This window comes from Cetorhinus maximus, chromosome 4 (genome assembly GCF_964194155.1).
Source record: "Cetorhinus maximus chromosome 4, sCetMax3.hap1.1, whole genome shotgun sequence".
NCBI classification, from domain to species: domain Eukaryota; kingdom Metazoa; phylum Chordata; class Chondrichthyes; order Lamniformes; family Cetorhinidae; genus Cetorhinus; species Cetorhinus maximus.
In genome coordinates, this window is record NC_135882.1 from 88,192,746 (window position 1) to 88,211,388 (window position 18,643).

The 18,643-nt window shown below is 39.9% G+C and overlaps 1 protein-coding gene across 4 annotated transcripts in view; it reads left to right on the forward strand.

Annotated features, from left to right (window-relative positions):
- The window catches only part of nsmaf (neutral sphingomyelinase (N-SMase) activation associated factor), an 84,337-nt gene that overhangs the window by 54,185 nt on the left and 11,509 nt on the right, over positions 1–18,643 (forward strand). For 2 of the 4 annotated variants that reach the window (XM_078540446.1, XM_078540447.1), the window contains 11 exons: positions 1,377–1,419; positions 1,655–1,821; positions 4,515–4,626; positions 4,812–4,870; positions 5,389–5,456; positions 6,506–6,570; positions 8,570–8,693; positions 14,360–14,443; positions 16,926–17,076; positions 17,448–17,550; positions 17,719–17,828. In XM_078540446.1, the coding sequence (XP_078396572.1) occupies positions 1,377–1,419; positions 1,655–1,821; positions 4,515–4,626; positions 4,812–4,870; positions 5,389–5,456; positions 6,506–6,570; positions 8,570–8,693; positions 14,360–14,443; positions 16,926–17,076; positions 17,448–17,550; positions 17,719–17,828 (1,086 nt within the window). The other 2 variants (XM_078540448.1, XM_078540450.1) reach the window with 2 other exon arrangements.

An 18,643-nucleotide genomic window follows, 5' to 3' on the forward strand; every position in this document is an offset into this window, starting at 1 on the left:
GAGTTACCAGTGCGGAACTTTGGCTTATTGTGGGCATCGTTCTGTGGGATTTGCTATTCTGTCAGTGGGAATGGTTGATGATTTTGACAGAACTGGAATTTTGTGTCATCCGAGTTTGACATATCGCAATTTCAATGTACTCATCCCACTCTAGTGAAGATTTTCCCTTTAGGTCCTCAATAAGCTTAGTTTTTTTGCTAGCAAATGTTTACACTGTACATCTTACACAGGACATTACAAAATATTTTACACAAAATTGGATCATTTATAAGTTTAATCTGTTGGACCTACACTTGATCAGCCCCAAACTAAATTTATCCTGATGAGAAAACATGCTCAGCTGCCTTCTGATCTGTCACGTCCTTTTACAAGTAGTGTACTTGCATTGAATCATACTTTTTTCCCTAAATTATAGAAAAGGTTACATTTTTGAGACTCTCTCTGAACTGCTTCCAATGCAAGTATATCCCATAAGTAAAGAGACCAAAACTATACACAGTATAGGTGCAGTCTCACCAATTCCCTGTACCGTGGTAACAAGGCTTCCCTACTTTTATATGCCACCCCCCTTGCAAGAAAGGCCAACATTTCATTCGCCTTCCTAATTTAGTGTTGTAACTGCATTGTACTCCATCTGCCATTTTTTGCCCACTCACTTAGCCTATCTATATCACTTTGCAGGCTTTTTATATCCTCTCAATTTGCTTTCCTACCTATCTTTGTATCATCAGCAAATTTGGCTACAATACAATCTGTCCCTCCATCCAAGTCATTAATATTAGATCCTAAATAGCTGAGGCCCCAGCACTGATCCCCTGTGCACGCCACTAGCTACAGTTTGCCAACCTGAGAATGATACAGTTATCCTGACTCTGTTTTCTTGCTGCACATTGTGCTGCATGGGACTGGAGGAACTAAGCCTAAATCTGTTTCCTTGAGTGAGAGAGGAAAAGGAAAAAAAAGGATTGAGGGATTATGGAGTTCTGAAAGCATTGGGCTTTATAAAGCCTTTTGAAAATTAAGTGGGGGCAGTAAAGGCAGAGGGACATCAGGAAGCTTAAGGCTGGCAGAAATCCCTAAGGTACAATGCCAACTACAAGGGAGGATGAAACCAACAGTGGAAATTGCTTAGCTTCACTTTTTAGCACAGCATGATTTTTTTATTACACAGCAAGACTGTGACTTGGAATTCTTGAGGCTGAAACCCAGAAGAGAATCTGAGCATAAAATAGATACTGTGTTTGATTTACGTATTCCTTTAAAGTTCCTATTTAAATGTTTTTTGGTAAGTCACAGTCATCAATTCTGGTATAAAAAGAAAATTGTGGTGTTAATGTCCATAAAGAACTTACATTAATAATTTCACTTTGTTACAGTGTTTCATCCTTTGACTTACGAAGGAGGAGTTGATTGGGGCAGGTAATGAATATTATCAATTTTGCTTGCCTCTTGGAAACCCAATTTAGATAACTTTGTAGAAGTTGCAATACATCAGAATGAAGGATGTAAATTTAAATGATTAGCGCTGTGCATGAACTATTTTGAGCCAATGTGGAAATAAAATGCTATTGTCTTCACAGTAGCTTTCATTGAGTAGTTGCAAATGCAGCACCTGAATTAGTTCAATACTCACATTTGCAATACTTGCCCTCAGCATTGAGGATCCAAATCAGAAGATAGCAATGCTAACCCAGATCCTGGAATTTGGACAGACACCAAAACAGTTGTTCACCAGCCCACATCCTCAAAGGATAATGCCAAAGTTTCAGAGCCTTTCCAGAGGATGCAGCCGAAGTACTTCCATCACAGAGTTGCCTCCAGGTAAAGGTGCAGATATATGAACTGCAATTTTGGTTGTTTTCTACTAGTAATGAACAAATCAGTGATCCCCAGAGGTCTGGCGTTAATATGATGGGGTAATTTTATTTTTTTAATTTCACATTTATTTCAGTGCTTTGCCACCAATTTCAGTCTTAGGTTTGATTGCAAAGCAGTAAAGCAAATTAACTGGTAATGTGCCCTTTGATTTCTTCATTGTGTGGTTGTCTAGATTCCCCCTAAATTTATCAATGTCATTTGCTTCAGCCACTCCCTGTGGTAACAAGTTCCACATTCTTACTAGTCTTTGGGTAAATAAGTTTCTCCTGAGCTCCTGATTGGATTTATTGGGGACTGCCTTATATTTATGGCCCCTAGTTTTGATTGTCTTCCCAAGAGGAAACATCTCTACACTTACCTTTTCAAACCCTTCATAATCATAAAGATCTCCATCACATTACTGCCTCAGCCTTCTCCTTTCTGGACAAATGAATGTTTCCTGATGGGCAAAACTTCTCAGTTTTGATATCATCTTTGTAAGTCTTTTTTGCGCCTTCTCCAGTGCCTCCATGACCTGGGTTTTGCGGTCAACAGCGAAGCGATAGCATTCGCCACTCACGTTGAAAAAAGCTGTTCACAAAGACCTAGTGGTCTCTGCAATGTTATTTTACCTTTCTTGAATTAGTTTGAATCTGACACCAAGTCAAAGAGATCTTCAGGCATCCACTAACAGTGATGCCATAAAGCAGGATAAGCTGCCAATCACACTGAAGAATTTTCAGACAGCAAACCTGGAAGTAAAATCCACTGATTATCTTATAAATAGAATAATGAAAAATAAAGATTGGGACATTGTTATGACACAGCAGTTGGTAAAGGCTGAGTTATTTAAAAACTCAGAGGGAAACTTTAAACAACTGTCATAACTTATGTTTTCAATTATATGTTTGAGATGCAACTCTGAATTCAGAAATGAAACCACCAAGCCTCCAGAGGTTTCTCCTCCCTCTCTCTCTCTCTCTTTTCCTAGAGACAGAGGATGAACTGATAGATTTGTGACAAGAGCTGATAGCTGCCAGCATGGTAGACGTCTACGAGTATACCGTCTGGCTCACAAGCTTTGTTAGTTTGACACCACCACTGTGCTAAATTAGAGATTTCAAACAGATCCAGCAACTCAAGACTGGATATGCATGAGGTGCTGTGGGGCAGCAGCAGCAGAATTGTACTCGACCAAAATCTGTAACCTCATGGCCCAGCATATCCCCCACTCTACCATTACCATGCCAGGCGATCAAACCTGGTTCAATGAGGAGTGCAGGAGGGCATGCCAGGAGCAGCACCAGGCATACCTAAAAATGAGGTGAAGCAACACACAACTACTTGCATGCCAAACAGCATAAGCAGCAAGTGATAGAAAGAGCTAAAGGATTCCACAAAGGATCAGATCTAAGCTCTATAGCCCTGCCACATCCAGTCGTGAATGGTGTTGGCAATTAAATAACTCACTGAAGGAGGAGGCTCCACAAATACCCCATCCTCAATGATGGAGGAGCCCAGCATACCAGTGTAAAAGATAAGGCTGACGCATTTGCAACAATCTTCAGCCAGAAGTGATGAACAGTTGATCCATCTTGGCCTCCTCCGGAGGTCCCCAGCATTACAGATGCCAGTCTTCAGCCAATTCGATTCACTGCATGTGATATCAAGAAACTGCTGAATGCACTGAATATTGCAAAGGCTATGGGCCCTGACAATATTCCAGCAATAGTACTGACATCAGTGTGTACCATCTACAAGATACACTGCAGGAACTCGGCAAGCCTCCTCCTAAAACAGCACCTTCCAAGCCCAAGACCAGAACTACTACCATCTAGAAGGACAAAGGCAGCAGCACCATGGGAACACCACCACCCCAAGCCACTCACTATCCTGACTTAGAAATATATTGCCGTTCCTTCACTGTCGCTGGGTGAAAATCCTGGAACTCCCTAACAGCACTTTGGGTGTACCTACACTACATGGACTGCAGTGGTTTAAGAAGGCTGCTTACCACCACCTTTTCAAGGGCAATTAGGGATGGGCAATAAATGCTGGTCTGGCCAGCAGTGCCCACATCCCATGAATGAATTAATAGAAATTCTTGCCCTGGATTCTTGAGATGGATAATGTTTCATCCATTAATAAATTTAACAGCTTTCAGGGTCCCTTTGTCCTTGCAGATGTCTAGTCTCCATTGGTCAGATCTCGACCGTAGAAATGTAAAGGATGTTTGTGTATTTCCTTGGAATTTGATTTCTGCAGTCATGAGGGCATTAATGCCTCTTTAGAGATCACTAGGTACCTACTGTTTTTTGAAGGCTAAAATTCCTTTTGCGAGAGTCATAGCTAGTCAGGCTTCAGTCCATGTAAAGCCTTTGTCCATTTAAAAAAAAAAAGTTTTATAAAGTAGCCAGGATGATCTAGATATATATATATATATATATATATATATACATACATTGCTTTATGTCTATTGGACATGACAGATCAAAGATAGGATCTTAGGTGCTGCTCAATCCTCTTATCAAGCTAAGATTTTTTTAAATTCAAATTGAATTATGTGTTGCTCTAAGTATCAATATGAAACAGTACACCACTTTCTTGTTGGATACTAGAGTTCCCTGTTCTGCAGTAACCAATTTTCTGTGTTGCAGTTTCTTCCTGTGAAGATTCCTCATTTGAAGATTTGACAGAAGAAAGCATTAAGCTAGCATGGAGCAATATCAGCAAACTGAGTATAGTTCACCAGCAAAAGATTCACAAGGAGTAAGTTGTATGTGTTGATTCCGTGCAACTGAGTGACTAATAACCTAGTACGGATAAGCTTATTAACATATGTGCTGATGTGAATATATTATAGTTGGATTGTAGTTAAACTGGAAGGTTCAACTGGTATTGTTGTGGCTTCTGATTGTCTTTGGATTTTATCTTGGCTTCCTTTTTACAATTAGGGCAGTGACTGGGATTGCTGTAGCGAGCAATGGAACTTCAGTCTTTACAACTTCTCAAGGTAATTTACTAAACTTCTGAGTGTCTGATCATCTGTAACTAGGAAAACTAGCCATGTTTTCTCCCTACAGCTTGATATTAGGTTATAAATTTAGATTTTATGAAGTAAAACTAAATTTTTACAAGCCTTTGTTTAGTATATGACAATGACCCTGCAGTGTCTAATTTTCTATATCTGCAATCAGACTGAAGCCTGACTAGCTACAACTCTCGCAAAATGAATTTCTAGCCTTCAGAAAACAGTAGGGACCTCATGTCTCTAAAATGCCATTATTGGCCCCACGACTGCAAAAATCAAATTCCAAGGAAATGCACAAATCCTCTCCATTAAGTTACCAATAATATTCTTGGTTATACTATAAGATTTTTTAAAAATATTGTTTAGCAGTCTGTGTTGCTGACCAGCATAGTATTCCATTTTTATAGTATTTTTTTGTTTTTGCATTCTGTAATGTCTATATATCTTCCAATTCCATACCTATTAATTTATATTTTACTTTCTTTTAATTCAAAACACAGATTCAACACTAAAAATGTTTTCCAAGGAAAAAAAATTGTTACAACGGAGCATGTCCTTTTCAAATATGGTGAGATCTGGCGCTGCAGAAAAAGAATAATAGTCAAATAAAGAATCCCCAAATGGAGTTCATTGCTCCTGAGGGTAAAGTAACAGATAATTTTAAACCAAACAAAGTACATGTTTTTGTCAAGATCTACTCCAGAGGCTTAGTGGAAAACTACACTTGCAGGGTACCACTGAGACATTCTAACCTGGAGCATGCCAAATCTGATGTATTCGCGGTGTGCTGAGGTAGCTGGTCTCAGCACAGTGCTGATGGTGCAATAATTAGTCTGTGTTTCTGGGTAAGGGAAGGTACAAATCGGTGAAGATTTTGCTATTAGTAACTTTCTGGTAAGCTGCTGAAAGTGCATGTGTGGCCATTGAATGACGGCAAGATTGAGCTTAACAGTAATGTCCTATAAGAGGGAATAACTATTGATGTTCATCATGTAGGCTTCCAATTAAAGAATGGCTTCTGTGATAAATAGAGGACAATGAGAAGCTATAGTTTAGTCTTTCACGAGAGGTGGGGAAAATCAGCAAAACAACTGGAGGATAGTAAATATATTTTAATCCATAATCATCTACCGGTTTTCACTGTTTTAAATTATGTGGATTCCCATCTATTTCAAGTCTGGTCATTCTCTGTTTGCTCCCAGTAAAGCCTCACTGTTGGATTCTTATCAGTGCTTCATGGTGTAAAATCAATAATTATATGTTTCTGTGCTTTTGAGGGGTGAAAGATCTTTATTAACATTTTGTCTTGTGCTAATTTAAAGTGGAAGTGTCACTATGAGGGCCTATATAAAAATGGTTACAAAATGTAATATCATTAAATAAACAACATCAGTAATTTCTGCGGGTCTTCCTCCATCTGTCACTGTAATTTCAGCAGGAGATTGATGGAAACCCCACAGAAATGGCATAAGCCTTGATTTATGCTTTTACTCCAGGTTTTCAACCAAGTGTCTGCCATAGTTACAGCATGAGATTGCTGTGTTACGTTTGCCCTCATATATTGAATTCATTGGTCTGTGAACAGTCTGCCAAACTGATTCTTCAATCTTTTATTAGGCCCTGTCATCTTGTTTGTTACTGGAGGGTACGACTGTTCTGTGTTCATCGTGGGATAACAATGTGTATGTATCAAATTGCCTGTTTAACAAATGTTGCTAATAATGGAAATGTGCTCAAAAAATATTGCACAATGTATTCAGGAGGGATAGGGAATATGGTAGTAGTGATCAAGGATAATATTACAGTTCTACAGAGGGACAATATGTTAGAGGCTTGAAAAACTGAATCTATTTGGCTAGTTAAGGAGCAGAAAAGGAGTTGTTATATTGCTGTGTGTTTAGTATAGGTCCACGAAAGTGAGAAGGAAATGGACAGAAAATCTATAGACAAATTTCAGAGAGATGTTAAAATAATAGAGTAGTGATGCTAGGTGACTCCAATTACCCTAAGAGAGACTGGGGAAGAAACAATGCAAGGGCCTAGGATGGGGAAGAAACAATGCAAGGGCCTAGGATGGTGAAGAATTACCATGTGTGTACAAGAGAACTTTCTTAATTAGTATGAATCTAACTTGATGAAGAAAACAATATTGGACTTATTTCTGAGGAATATGGCTCTAATGGAGTCAGTTTCAGTTGGAGAGCACCTGGATAATAGTGATCATAATGTAATTAGATTTAAAGTAGTCAGTCACTGAGTCATTATGGGAGAGAAGGAGGCCATTCAGCCCTTTGAGTCCATGCCGGCTCTCTGTAGAGCAGTCTAGCCCATCCCATTCTCCCGCTCCATGCCTTAGCCCTGCAAGTTTATTTCCTTAAAATGCCTATCCAATTTCCTTACGAAATTATTGATCCTCTCCGATTCCACCATCCTCGTAGGTAGTTCCTTCCAGGTCGTTACTTCTCACTGTGTAAATAAGTTACTCCTCACACCTCCCCTTCATCTCTTGCCCAGAACCTTAAATCTGTGTTCCTTAGTCGTTGCATGATCAGCTAATAGGAGCAGATGTTCTTTGTCCACCTTATCTGAATTTGTCATAATCTTATGCACCTCTACAAAATTTCCCCTCAAACCTTTCCTCCATGGAGAACAACCCCAGCTTCTTCAAGCTAACCATCTAGCTAAAATCCCTCATCTCATAGAACGGTGACAACAGGAGGATGTTAGACTGAGCGTGCAACTCGACTGGCTCACTCTCCTGCTTTCCCTGTAGTCCTGAAAATCTTTTCTCTTATAATTATCAAATTTCCTTTGAAAGCCATGATTGTTTCTGCCTCTGCCACACACAGGAAACACATTCCAGATCCTAACCACTCGATGCAAAAGATTTTTTCCTTTTGCTAGTTCTTTTTGCAATCACTTTAAATGGTGTATTCTCTGGTCCTCAACCCTTTCTCCAATGGGAAGTTTCCCTCTATCTTCTGTGTCAAACCCCTTATGATTTGGAACAGCTCCATTAAATCTCTTCTCTAAGTAGAGCAACCCCAGTTTCTCCAGTCGATCTTTATAAGTGAAGCCCCTCATCCTTGGAAGCGTTCTTGTAAGCTTTTTCTACATTCTTAACAATGCCTTCGCATGCTTCTTGAAGTGTGATACCCAGATTTGGGCACAATACTCCAGTTCAAGCTGAGCCTGTGTTTTAAAAAGGCTAGTCATAACATTCATGGTTTTGTACTCTATCCCTCCATTTATAAAGCCCAAGATGTTTTTTTCTGACTGGAGAAAAGTTTGCAGTGCATTCCACATGGGTCTATATTAGGACCATTGTTAGTCTTATATATAAACGAAATAGACTTGGGTGTAGGGAGTAGACCTTTGAAGTTTGCAGGTGGAGATATCCAAAATTTTGAAGTGTTTTGGTAAAACAAGTAGAGAGAGACTGTTTCCTCTGGCAAGTTGGTAACACGAGGTCATAGATTTAAAGTAATTGGCAAAAGGGCTAGAGGGGAAAGTTATGAGAGATGTGGAACTATATTAGATAGCTCTTTCAAAGAGCTGGCACAGGTACGACAAGCCAAATGGCTTCCTTCTGTGGTATAAGATTCTATGATTCAAGTATGTTTAGTTGGCACATCAGTATTTTAGACAGTCTATGATATTTTTCTGGATTCGTTGTTACAGATATTTTTACTCAGTAGCTTATGGACGAAGACAAGATACACTCATGGGTCACGACGATGCTGTTAGCAAGATCTGTTGGTACAAAGACCACTTATATACTTCTTCTTGGGATTCTACAGTCAAGGTTAGTGCTGCTGTTCATAAGTGATAGCTGATCTTTTGTGGCATTGCAGATGGGAAGTCCAGTCCAAATGTTGTTTTCTGGTGACGTGTGATTAGAGGAAAGGGAATAATTGGACGAGAGTATATAAATATAATGCAGATGTTGTAATTACATTTCTCATACTTTGGTAGGAGATATCTCATTTCCATCAGACTGAGTAATTCTGGTAATGCAGCATTCCTTTAGGACTGCACTGGGGCATTGGCCTCAGATTATGTGCTCTAGTTTTGCAGTGGACTTGAATCCACAACCAATTAAGTCAAACTAGCACGTCAAAAAAAACCAGAAAAATTATATATGTGAGGTCAAGTTAATGTTAGATGCTGTGCATCCCTTAGTCCAAAGGAGTAAAACTCTGTTGAAGTGATTTCAAAGTTTGAGTTGGCTGCTAAACATTATATGTGGGAAAGTTAGTTGAGTCATTGATGACTAATGTCTGTTCCAGCCTTAAGAAAACTGTGAAATACTCTATTTTTGACCCATTTACTGACATAGAAACTAAAGATGTCATGAAATTTCTGACCAAGGGATTAAACCTCAAAAATTAATTTGTGTCTTTCAATAATGACATACACTCTAGCATTTACAGTTTTCTATTCTAATCCCATTACTCTGGATGGACCTTGATACTAACCCCAGAGATGAATGGGCACCATTTAACCTACTGGAAGTTTCCACTTGAATGACCCTTTTCACTGAAACGTTTATTCACCAGGAAAGTTGTGTATATTTCGAAAGAGTGTGAAGGTGAGAATCTCCTAGAAGCAGAGAACCACAAATATATTTTCCTGAATAGAATCTCTTGTGCTTTGGAAAAAAAATGAAAGCCCTGTTCTTTCACTGAAATATGATACCAGAAGCCTATACCAGTGTTCACTCCCCTGTTTTCCTCCTCCAAGCCTGCAGTGATCAGATCTCTGAAAGCTTTCCAGCACGCAGGGAGCATTATTAGCAGCATCAGTTATAGGTCATTTAACATTGAAAGCAGTTGTCTATTTGTATTTGTCATTTGACTTATGAAACAATTTGCACAGATATCCTGCTGTCCATAGACTGTTGGAAAATGGCACATAGAGCAGTAGCAACAAATGAGTATTTACAGAAAATAAGTTTACACTTACAGTCTCTGCATTAATAAAATGCAAAAATCAATAAAAAGATTCTTTTTCACAAGTTTTTTAAGAACTTTGATAAGTTTGAAATGAAGTTTTAAGTTTTATTTTAACAATAATAAACTTTGGTTTCATTATTTTCTTTGTACTTCAATATCTGTTGACCAGGATTTGCTATAGGTATAGGTACACTCATCAAACTGTCTTCACTTTTGATGACACTGGCATCCAGTTTTAAAACTTGAAAATATTTTATGGATCCTTCCTTGTGATTAACACCCATGACAATTGTTAGCTTCCACGTCATGGGGAAAGAATTGGTTAGCCAACAAGCAGACTCCTGCTGTGTATCCAGTGGGAACCTACCAGAAGGGCTGCAAACTTTGCTGATGTGCTTGGTCTCAAACTTGCCTTGCAGTTTCCTGTGATAGGCGCTCCTGCCTGCCCAAACAAGGCCGCCTCTCAAAAGGGTGGCACACCTCTGACTTCCAGCTCCTCTTTCTCGGACTCACATGGAGCTAATGCATGTTGGAGGCTGGTAAATGAATTAAGCAGAGGTGTACTGGCCTCTTGAGTGACTGACAGCTGTTAAGGATAGGGGAGGGCAGGTCAGTATTGTAACCTGGACCCTGAAGAAAAGATAAAGCATTAAGATAAACAAAGTGGCCTCCTTGCTTGGCAGCACAAACTAGCATTTCAAAAGATGCCTTGACACTCATTCCTAATGCCCACCCCGTTTGTATCCTGCAGGCTGGCAGCTGTCCTCCAATGTCACCCCTAATAGCACAGGCCCCTGCCTATCCGATACAATTAGGCTGATTCCATTATTGACCCCCACGTAATCTGGAATTCTCCAAAAACAAAGCTTGCCCCAAACTCAGCAAAACAACAGTAACAACAATTGCTTGCATTTATATATTGCCTTTGGCCAGAATATCGGCGTCGGCGTGCAGGGGTGGGCCCGACACGCCGAAGCGCAAAATGACATGCGATGACGTCGGGCATGCGTCCCAATGCCATCATGCGTCATTTAGATATTTCATGCTCGCTGAACTGTCAAAGACCTATTAAGGCCACTAGGAAAGTAATTGAGCTAATTAACAGCACTGCCCGTCGAACCTTAAGGTTGGCAGGCAGGCGAAGAGCCCAAGTGGCCTTTGCGTTTTTCAGGAAACCTCATCCACGGGCGGGATGAGGTTTTCTGAAGGTTTAATAAAATCAATAAATAAATTTTGTTACATTGACATACATGTCCCAGCTCATGTGACACTGTCACATGAGGGGACATGTCTAAATAATTTTCCGCTTTATTGAAAAAAAGAACACAAAAATCTCCCTGAGGCACAGGGCTGCCTCAGGGAGATTAAGTACATATTAAAATTTATCAATAAAGCGAAAAATTATTTAGACATGTCCCCACTCGCTCTCGTCCCTCCGCCCACACAGATAGCGCTGAGCCCACGTAAAATGGCGGCGCGCAGCTGATGGCGGGCAGTGATCGGCTCTGCGCCCGCTCCTGCCCTGCCCGCCCAACATAGGTAGGTAGGCTTTGTTATAAAAAGCTCCATGGCACTGAATGTAATAGTACTGACAATATCTGGGAAAATTGCTTACATGTAATGAATAATCTTCAAATCTAGTTCCTCTAAGCCTGTTCCAGTATCTCACTGAGCAGCCTAAAAATACCGTGTTTGAGCAGTATCCTGTGTTGTTTTCCACTTGCATGCATAATTTGGGCATGTGCACAAAATGAATAATAGAATTTTGCTGACGCTAAGCTAGGAGGCACTGCAAGATGTTTGGAAGTATACAGGAAGATAAAGTCACGTAAGGCAGACTCGGAGATTGGAATCTTCCATTTTGGAGCCTAAGTTCAATGGCGGGCAGAAGCGAGAGTGATTTCTGCTGGCGACCGGGACTGCTGGCCACGTGCTGTCTTGCACTGTTCAGTTTGTTACACATGCATCCCCGAGGAGCATGGTGAATCTTGCAGCATGGGCAGGCAAGAAGTCGCCATCCCCTCCCTACCTCATGAGCGTCGAAGGTCCAGGTGCCATATTAAATGGACACACGTGCAGCCTGCACTATTCCTTCCACCTTTGCCCAACCACTGCTCCACTCTTCCCTGCTAACCCTTCCTTGGTCATCCTTCACGTACCTTGCACTGTCACCACTCGGTCTCAAGCACAGGCTGGCATTTACAGATGCCCCCCCAAAGAGGATAATGCATCAACAACCCACCATTAATCATGGAAGGAATCAGCGTCGCCAGGTGTGCATTAATTATATACAGCCATGAATGTGAACATTCTCATTTCTCACTTAATTTCGAGGGGGATCTTACTTCTGGCGAGCTGTACTTTTAATGAGCAGGCATGACATGCTTTTGCATGCAAATAGGCTTCTCGACACGGTTCATCGGGAATCTTGACCCGCCTATAAAGTCCTGAGTGCATAATTGCTAAAGTTCATCCTGCCATCAGGAAACTGATTTTTGTCCTCACGCCAAATTAAGTTCCCCTGTTCACCAAACTTCCCACTGCTGGCAGGCCCGGAAGATTCTGCCCTGTGACTGTGGTGCATTGTCCCTCCTCCATCATTTCTCCCCCATTGTACAGCTTGGTTCCACTGTTGCTTACCCAATCTTAGCAAAAGCACATCCAGCAAAGCTTCTCTTTTGACCCCTGCACCGTTACATTTGGAGTACCCCAGGGATCCATTTTTGATCACTTACTGTTACAATTGGTGACACCGCATAGACACAGGGGTAACTTTCACATCTTCAACACCCAGCTCTACCTCTCCACTGCTTCGGCGTTGGCAGACTAATGTTCTCAATTTTGGATGAGCTGCAGTTTCCTCTGGTTAAATATCAGGAAAACTAAAGCCATTGTCTTTCACTCACACAACTCTGTAGCTTTGCCATTGATTCCATTCTCTACTTTGGCCACTGTCTCTGGCTGAAACAAATTATTTTAAATCTATGTGTCATTGTATTCAGCCCTGAACTGCATTTTTAACTGGAGATATCCTCTCATCACAATGACTGGCTACCACCACCTCTAAGTTTGTCTGCCTCTACCCTCACTCCAGAAACCTGTCACTGAAACATTCATCAATGCATTTGTCACTTTTTACCTTGATGTTTCCGATCTCTCCTGGCTGGCCTCTAATCCTGTCACCTCTGTAAATTTCAGTTTATCCAGCAATGCCCTGCTCAGCCTCACACCTGTCCTCACTGATCTCAGGTGAATGAGTTTTCAAAGAAGAGCAGGAGAGTTATCCTCAGTGTCCTGGCCAATATTTATCCTTCAGTCAGCATCACAAAAAAAAAACAGATTATCTGGTCATTATCACATTGCTGTATGTGGCCCTTTACTGTGCGCAGATTGGCTGCTGTGTTTCCTACATTACAACAGTGACTACACTTCAAAAGTATTTAATTAGTTTAGGGATGTCCAGTGGTTGTGAAAAGCACTACATAAATGCAAGGCTTTTTTTCTATTAAATTGGCTTCCAGTCCTTCAGAATCTCAATTTTCTAAATTGCAATCCTCATGTTTAAATCCTTTCATGGTATTGTTCTTCCCTATCTGCGTAGTGCCCAGCCCTACAAACCACCTCCTCATGTCTCCCACAACCCCCAAAATCCCCCTTCCTCTGAATTGAGCTTCCTGCATATCTTCACTCCCTATAGCTGCCTAAGCCCCTGGAATTTCCACCCTAAATCCCCCCTGTAATACCCTACTTAAAACCCACCCTTTGTCCAGACTATTGGTCAGTCCTCATAATATCTCCTTTAGTTTGGCATCCAGTTTTTTTGATTGAGCCTCTGAAATGCCTTGAGGCACTTTTCTTTATTAAAGGCATTATATAAATGCCAGTTGTTATTATTTAAACCAGGATTCAAGCAGAGTCCAAAATAATATATGTGTCAGCAGTGAATAGTGATGTCTGTGTGTAATGAAAGTCATCTGTGATTGCATCATGACTCCTTTTGGAGCTACCAACATACTTAGGAATGTGCTTTATCACGGTTCTATTGAAAATTGCTCTTTCTGCATTGAAACAATGTTTCTATTTTGGCCAATGCAAACCACTTTGCCCTGTGTCTAATATGATACATTTCTCAACTTGCCCACTTTGTTAACTGAATACTTCTTGGCTCCTATTGGTTTATTGTGCTCGTGCAATAAATGGCCCTATCAGGAAAGAGGATGAATGTGACTTTCTCATAAGTAAGTACTATTTTCAGGCCCATTAAATGCTTAACCTAATATCTCAATATACCCATGAGATATTCTTTTGTGCCTATATAAGAGAAGTCACAATTGTTTGGAGATGAAATTATTTGCTTTGTTTAAAAAAATGTAGGTCTCTTTCCAGTACTGAAGGTTCTTTTTTTTTAAATTTAGGGAAATGATCTACCCATCTATAAACATACTTAATTTCTAATCCTGAACAATCAAGTTTCAGTAGCTGAATAAAATTAACTTTTATCTTTGGTCGACTGTAGGTCTGGAGATGTGCCTCTGCTGATCTCTCTAGCTCGAGAAAGAATAGTTGTGAACTAATGGCTGAGTTGGAACATGATGCAGGTGTAAGTACACACCCTTTCAAGTAGCTTGTTATCTATGCGTTCATATGACAACTCAGTGGTCAAAATGTTTCTATTTGATGTGATCCATCTTGGTGAAAAGGAAAAGAGATTTCTCAGTGAAAGGAATGTGAACAAAATACCAAATTTGTGTAGAATTCATCCAAATGGAAATTGGGAGCAGGACAACTTGCAGCTTGAGACAAAAAGGAATAAGTAATGAAAGAAAGACTTGTATTCATATTCCATCTTACCACATTACAGAAACATATTGAAACACCTTGAGGCATTGAATTATTTTAGCTGTTATTTAGGCTAAAGCAGGAACCATATTATGCACAGCAAAACCAATGAGGTAAATGTGAAGTTCATCTGTTTTTGGTGGTATTGTAAGCAGTGTAGATAGAAGTTGTAAAATGAAAAAGCCATGTTGATAGATTAAATGTTGCAAATGCAAGGTTTTATAAGATGATTATGTTTTGGACTGTCTCTTTAATTCAGGGTAAAATGGAGGCGTGAAGAGGGTTATGTGATTCGCTATGGGGTCCAGGTGTACACAGCATTAAAATGTCAGGATCAGGCACAGAAGAAAATAATCAAAGAGGCTATTGGAATGCCGGCCTTTATATCTACAGGACCAGAAAACATGGGGGTAGATGTCCTGTTTCAACTATGCAAAGCCCTGATTAGACCAGGCCTTGGAGTACTGTGAGCAGTTCTAGGCACTGCCTGTCAGGAAGGATATATTGACTTTGGAGGGCATGCTGTGTGGGGAGTCTACCAGGTACGCCAGGGCAGCCCCCCCCCTCCCAACCTTCTCCCCAGTGGCTGCCTGGGGAGGAGCCTTATTTCCTTGGGGGTTCCATGCCCCATGGATGGACCCTCCACTGGTAGTGGTCATCCCTGCAGCTCCAATGCTGCCATTGGAAGATTCAACCCTCAGCTCACTGGGGTCTGCCTGCTTGGCTCTAGCGTGTTCATTCTCTCCAGCATGGAGATACTCTCACATCTTTCAACCTCAGCAGTGACCACCTCTTATCGATGGAGCTACCGGCCCACTGGTTGGGGTGGCAGTGCTGTTTGCAGCCTCTTACTTAGTCTATTCCTGTGCCTATGCTCTTATATAATTGAGGAAAGAATATTGTCCAGGAAACTGGGAAATCTGTGCTTCAACACGTGCCAGATGTCCACTCCAAGCTACAGCGACAGACCAATAAGCCTTGATTATCTTATCTGAAGGATAATAAAATCTGTTAATAGAAAAGTTCTTCATTTGGTGTGTCAGCCAAAGTTGTGGTCAAGCCCTGAAATAGTCTATATAACTATAACCTACTGTCTCGGGCAAGCAACTGACTCAGGCTGGCACAAAACTAATAACTAATTAGACAAATTTATTAGATTGTTTTGTAATGTGTATTGTATCACATAATAACAAAATATTTCTCCTTAAATTAGTCATTACACAGTATTGAGGAAATTACACCGCTATGATCGCTAAATAATAATAGTTCTGCCACATATTCTCCTTTTATTAAAAAAAATTATCTCTCCTGCACCCACACGTACAATCTTTCTCTTCCAATTTATTCTTTTGCACTTCACTGGCTTTTACCCTGCTACCTATCAGGCTAATATTTTAGATGAAAAACGCCAGCTGAAGGACCACAGTGCTTTTAAGGTTGGCAAGTTCAGAAGCTAAGTTAAGGAATAGTGATTATACACACCAAATCTGACTTTTAAGAGCATCTACATTGTAATTAGAAGGAAATAACGTAGAGAGTTTCATAACTGAGGTCCTGAGAAGGAATGTGTTCAACGTCATGTGACAAGTCCTGATTTCAACAGAGAGAAGGAAGTATATGTAGAGTGCTATATTGGCAAATGTCAGAGAAGACACTTCAGGGGCAGACTGAAGCAAGAAGTTTACAATGCAGAAAAGGGATAGAAAGCTGGAAATGAGAAAAGGCCCACCTATCATATCAAAGCTTTTCTTGTGTATCCAGTCCTGGAAAAAGAAGAAATGCTGAATAGTCTAGTCACCTTAAGCAGAGCATGCTAATAAATAATTTGCTGCGTTATTTTGATTCTTGGCATCCATGTTGCACTAATGAGTAGCCAAGGGAAGGTGATAGGGACTCAGTACCTAAAAGTAAAATTCCGAACTCGGAAGTCAGCTCGTGTATGGTAAATTATAAATTCCTTCAGACTTAGATACAAGGCTCTATTCTCCTGGCAAATAATATGTTTATTTTAAAGCAAAACCTATTAAATGAACCTATATAACCAGAAGTGCTCTGCAAATATTCAAAAAACATTGTTTCATTTTGTGGTGCCAGACAGACTTTGGAATTGGGTAAGTATGTTTGAAGTAGCTGTCAGGCCTTGCCTGCTGGAGGCTTTCGTTTTGTGTGTGTTGCATGAAGGAAAATTCTGGGCTCATGCTGTTTAGGATGAAAGTAACTTAGTTTGGATTTTTCTTTGACAGGTAAATACAATCAGCCTGAATCCTATAGGCACAATGCTTGTTTCAGGAAACAAGGAAGGGACTGTTAGTATTTGGGACCTCACCACCTTAACTGTTTTACATCAAATCCATTGTCATTTGGGTGCCATCAATGATGTTGCATTCAGCCCTGGTATGTTTCAGGCTTAAAAGTATTTTTATCAAATGTAAGCCTCATTACATAGTCTTAAATTGTGGAATGCTTTTCAGGTGCATGATGGTTTGCTTTAATTGTCAAGTGTATAAACAAATCCTTGTTATACCATTAAGGTGGTGCCTCTCTAAGCCTTCTAAATTATGATTGCTATAATTTACTTTATTAAATAATTTCACAGAACACTTAGCTGTATTTGACTACCATGCTCATAACAATATGCTTATTTTTAAACATGCAACTTGACCCTATGTTGAGCTAATGAAAAAAAAGTTATAAAGTTTATTGTCTAACTGAACATTTCAGTAAATCCTGATAGATGGCCAAACTTATGTATGACTTAATTGCAGATAGTCATCATGTTCTCAGTGCAGGAGAAGACTGTTGTCTGAAAGTTATCGATGTACAGACAGGGATGTTGATCTCCTCTTTGCCTACAGATCAGCAACAAAGGTAACAATTCTTACAGTAACATAGAGTATGGCATTTATATGAAAAATAAATAGAAACGTCATATCCCATAATAAATGGAATAAGGCAATATAATTTAAGCTGAAGTTTATATTTTGCCATAGAAATAAACTTGGGAGGTTTTTTAAAAATACAAAACTCTATTTACAGGTGTTTTTGCTGGGATGGAAACACTGTTCTTTCAGGCAGCCAGTCTGGTGAACTTTTAGTATGGGATCTGATGGCTGCAAAAATTACTGAAAGGATTCTTGCACATTCAGGTATGACCTCAGCATTGTTTTCCTATACTCGCTTAGCCAAAATGTGTCACTTTTCCTTGTTGTATTACATGAACTCTCTGAAATCATCTAAATGTTTGTATTACTACATTTTATAACTCCCTTCCTCAGTGCCTAATTATTTTCCTTCTTTAATCTGTATTGGGGTCCTCATTTGAAAAAAGGCCTTCCTGCTTTGGAATTGACCAACTTATGAAGCCTCATCATCCAAGATGCTTCAGCATCACAACTTATATTTTTAAGTTCTGTTTTGATAACAAAGTTTATGATGATGGAATGGGAGTAGCTCCAAAGAAATTACCAGCCTTTGAAATTGGGCAAGGTCCAAATCTAAATAAAATATCAACACCACACTGGGTCAGAAAGATTTTTCTAACATAGGAGACCATCATCGTTGGCTGTGGGATTAATTTTCTTTCAAGAGTACAAGACATGTGCAGCTCAAAATCTTTTTGTATGCTTGATGAGAAACATTAGATTCCTCCCTGATTCTGCGGTCTTCCAGCTCTTAAGCATAATATCTGTCATTAGATGCTGTGGAAAATTACGTAGGTAGGAATATTTGCTACGAAGTTCTCAGAGAAAACTGTTACCAATTCTGAACTCACTAGAGATTTGATCTATAAATGATTTGGGGTAGCATTTGTCTATCTTGTACTCATAACTCTAAGCAGGGTGCCCTGTTTCATAGCTTGTGTCTTCCTGAGCACCAATTGAAGTAGTTAAGACTGGTTTTTCAGAATTTAGAGAACGTATTGAAAGTGCGAGAACATTTTCCTAGAAAAAAAATCACAGAA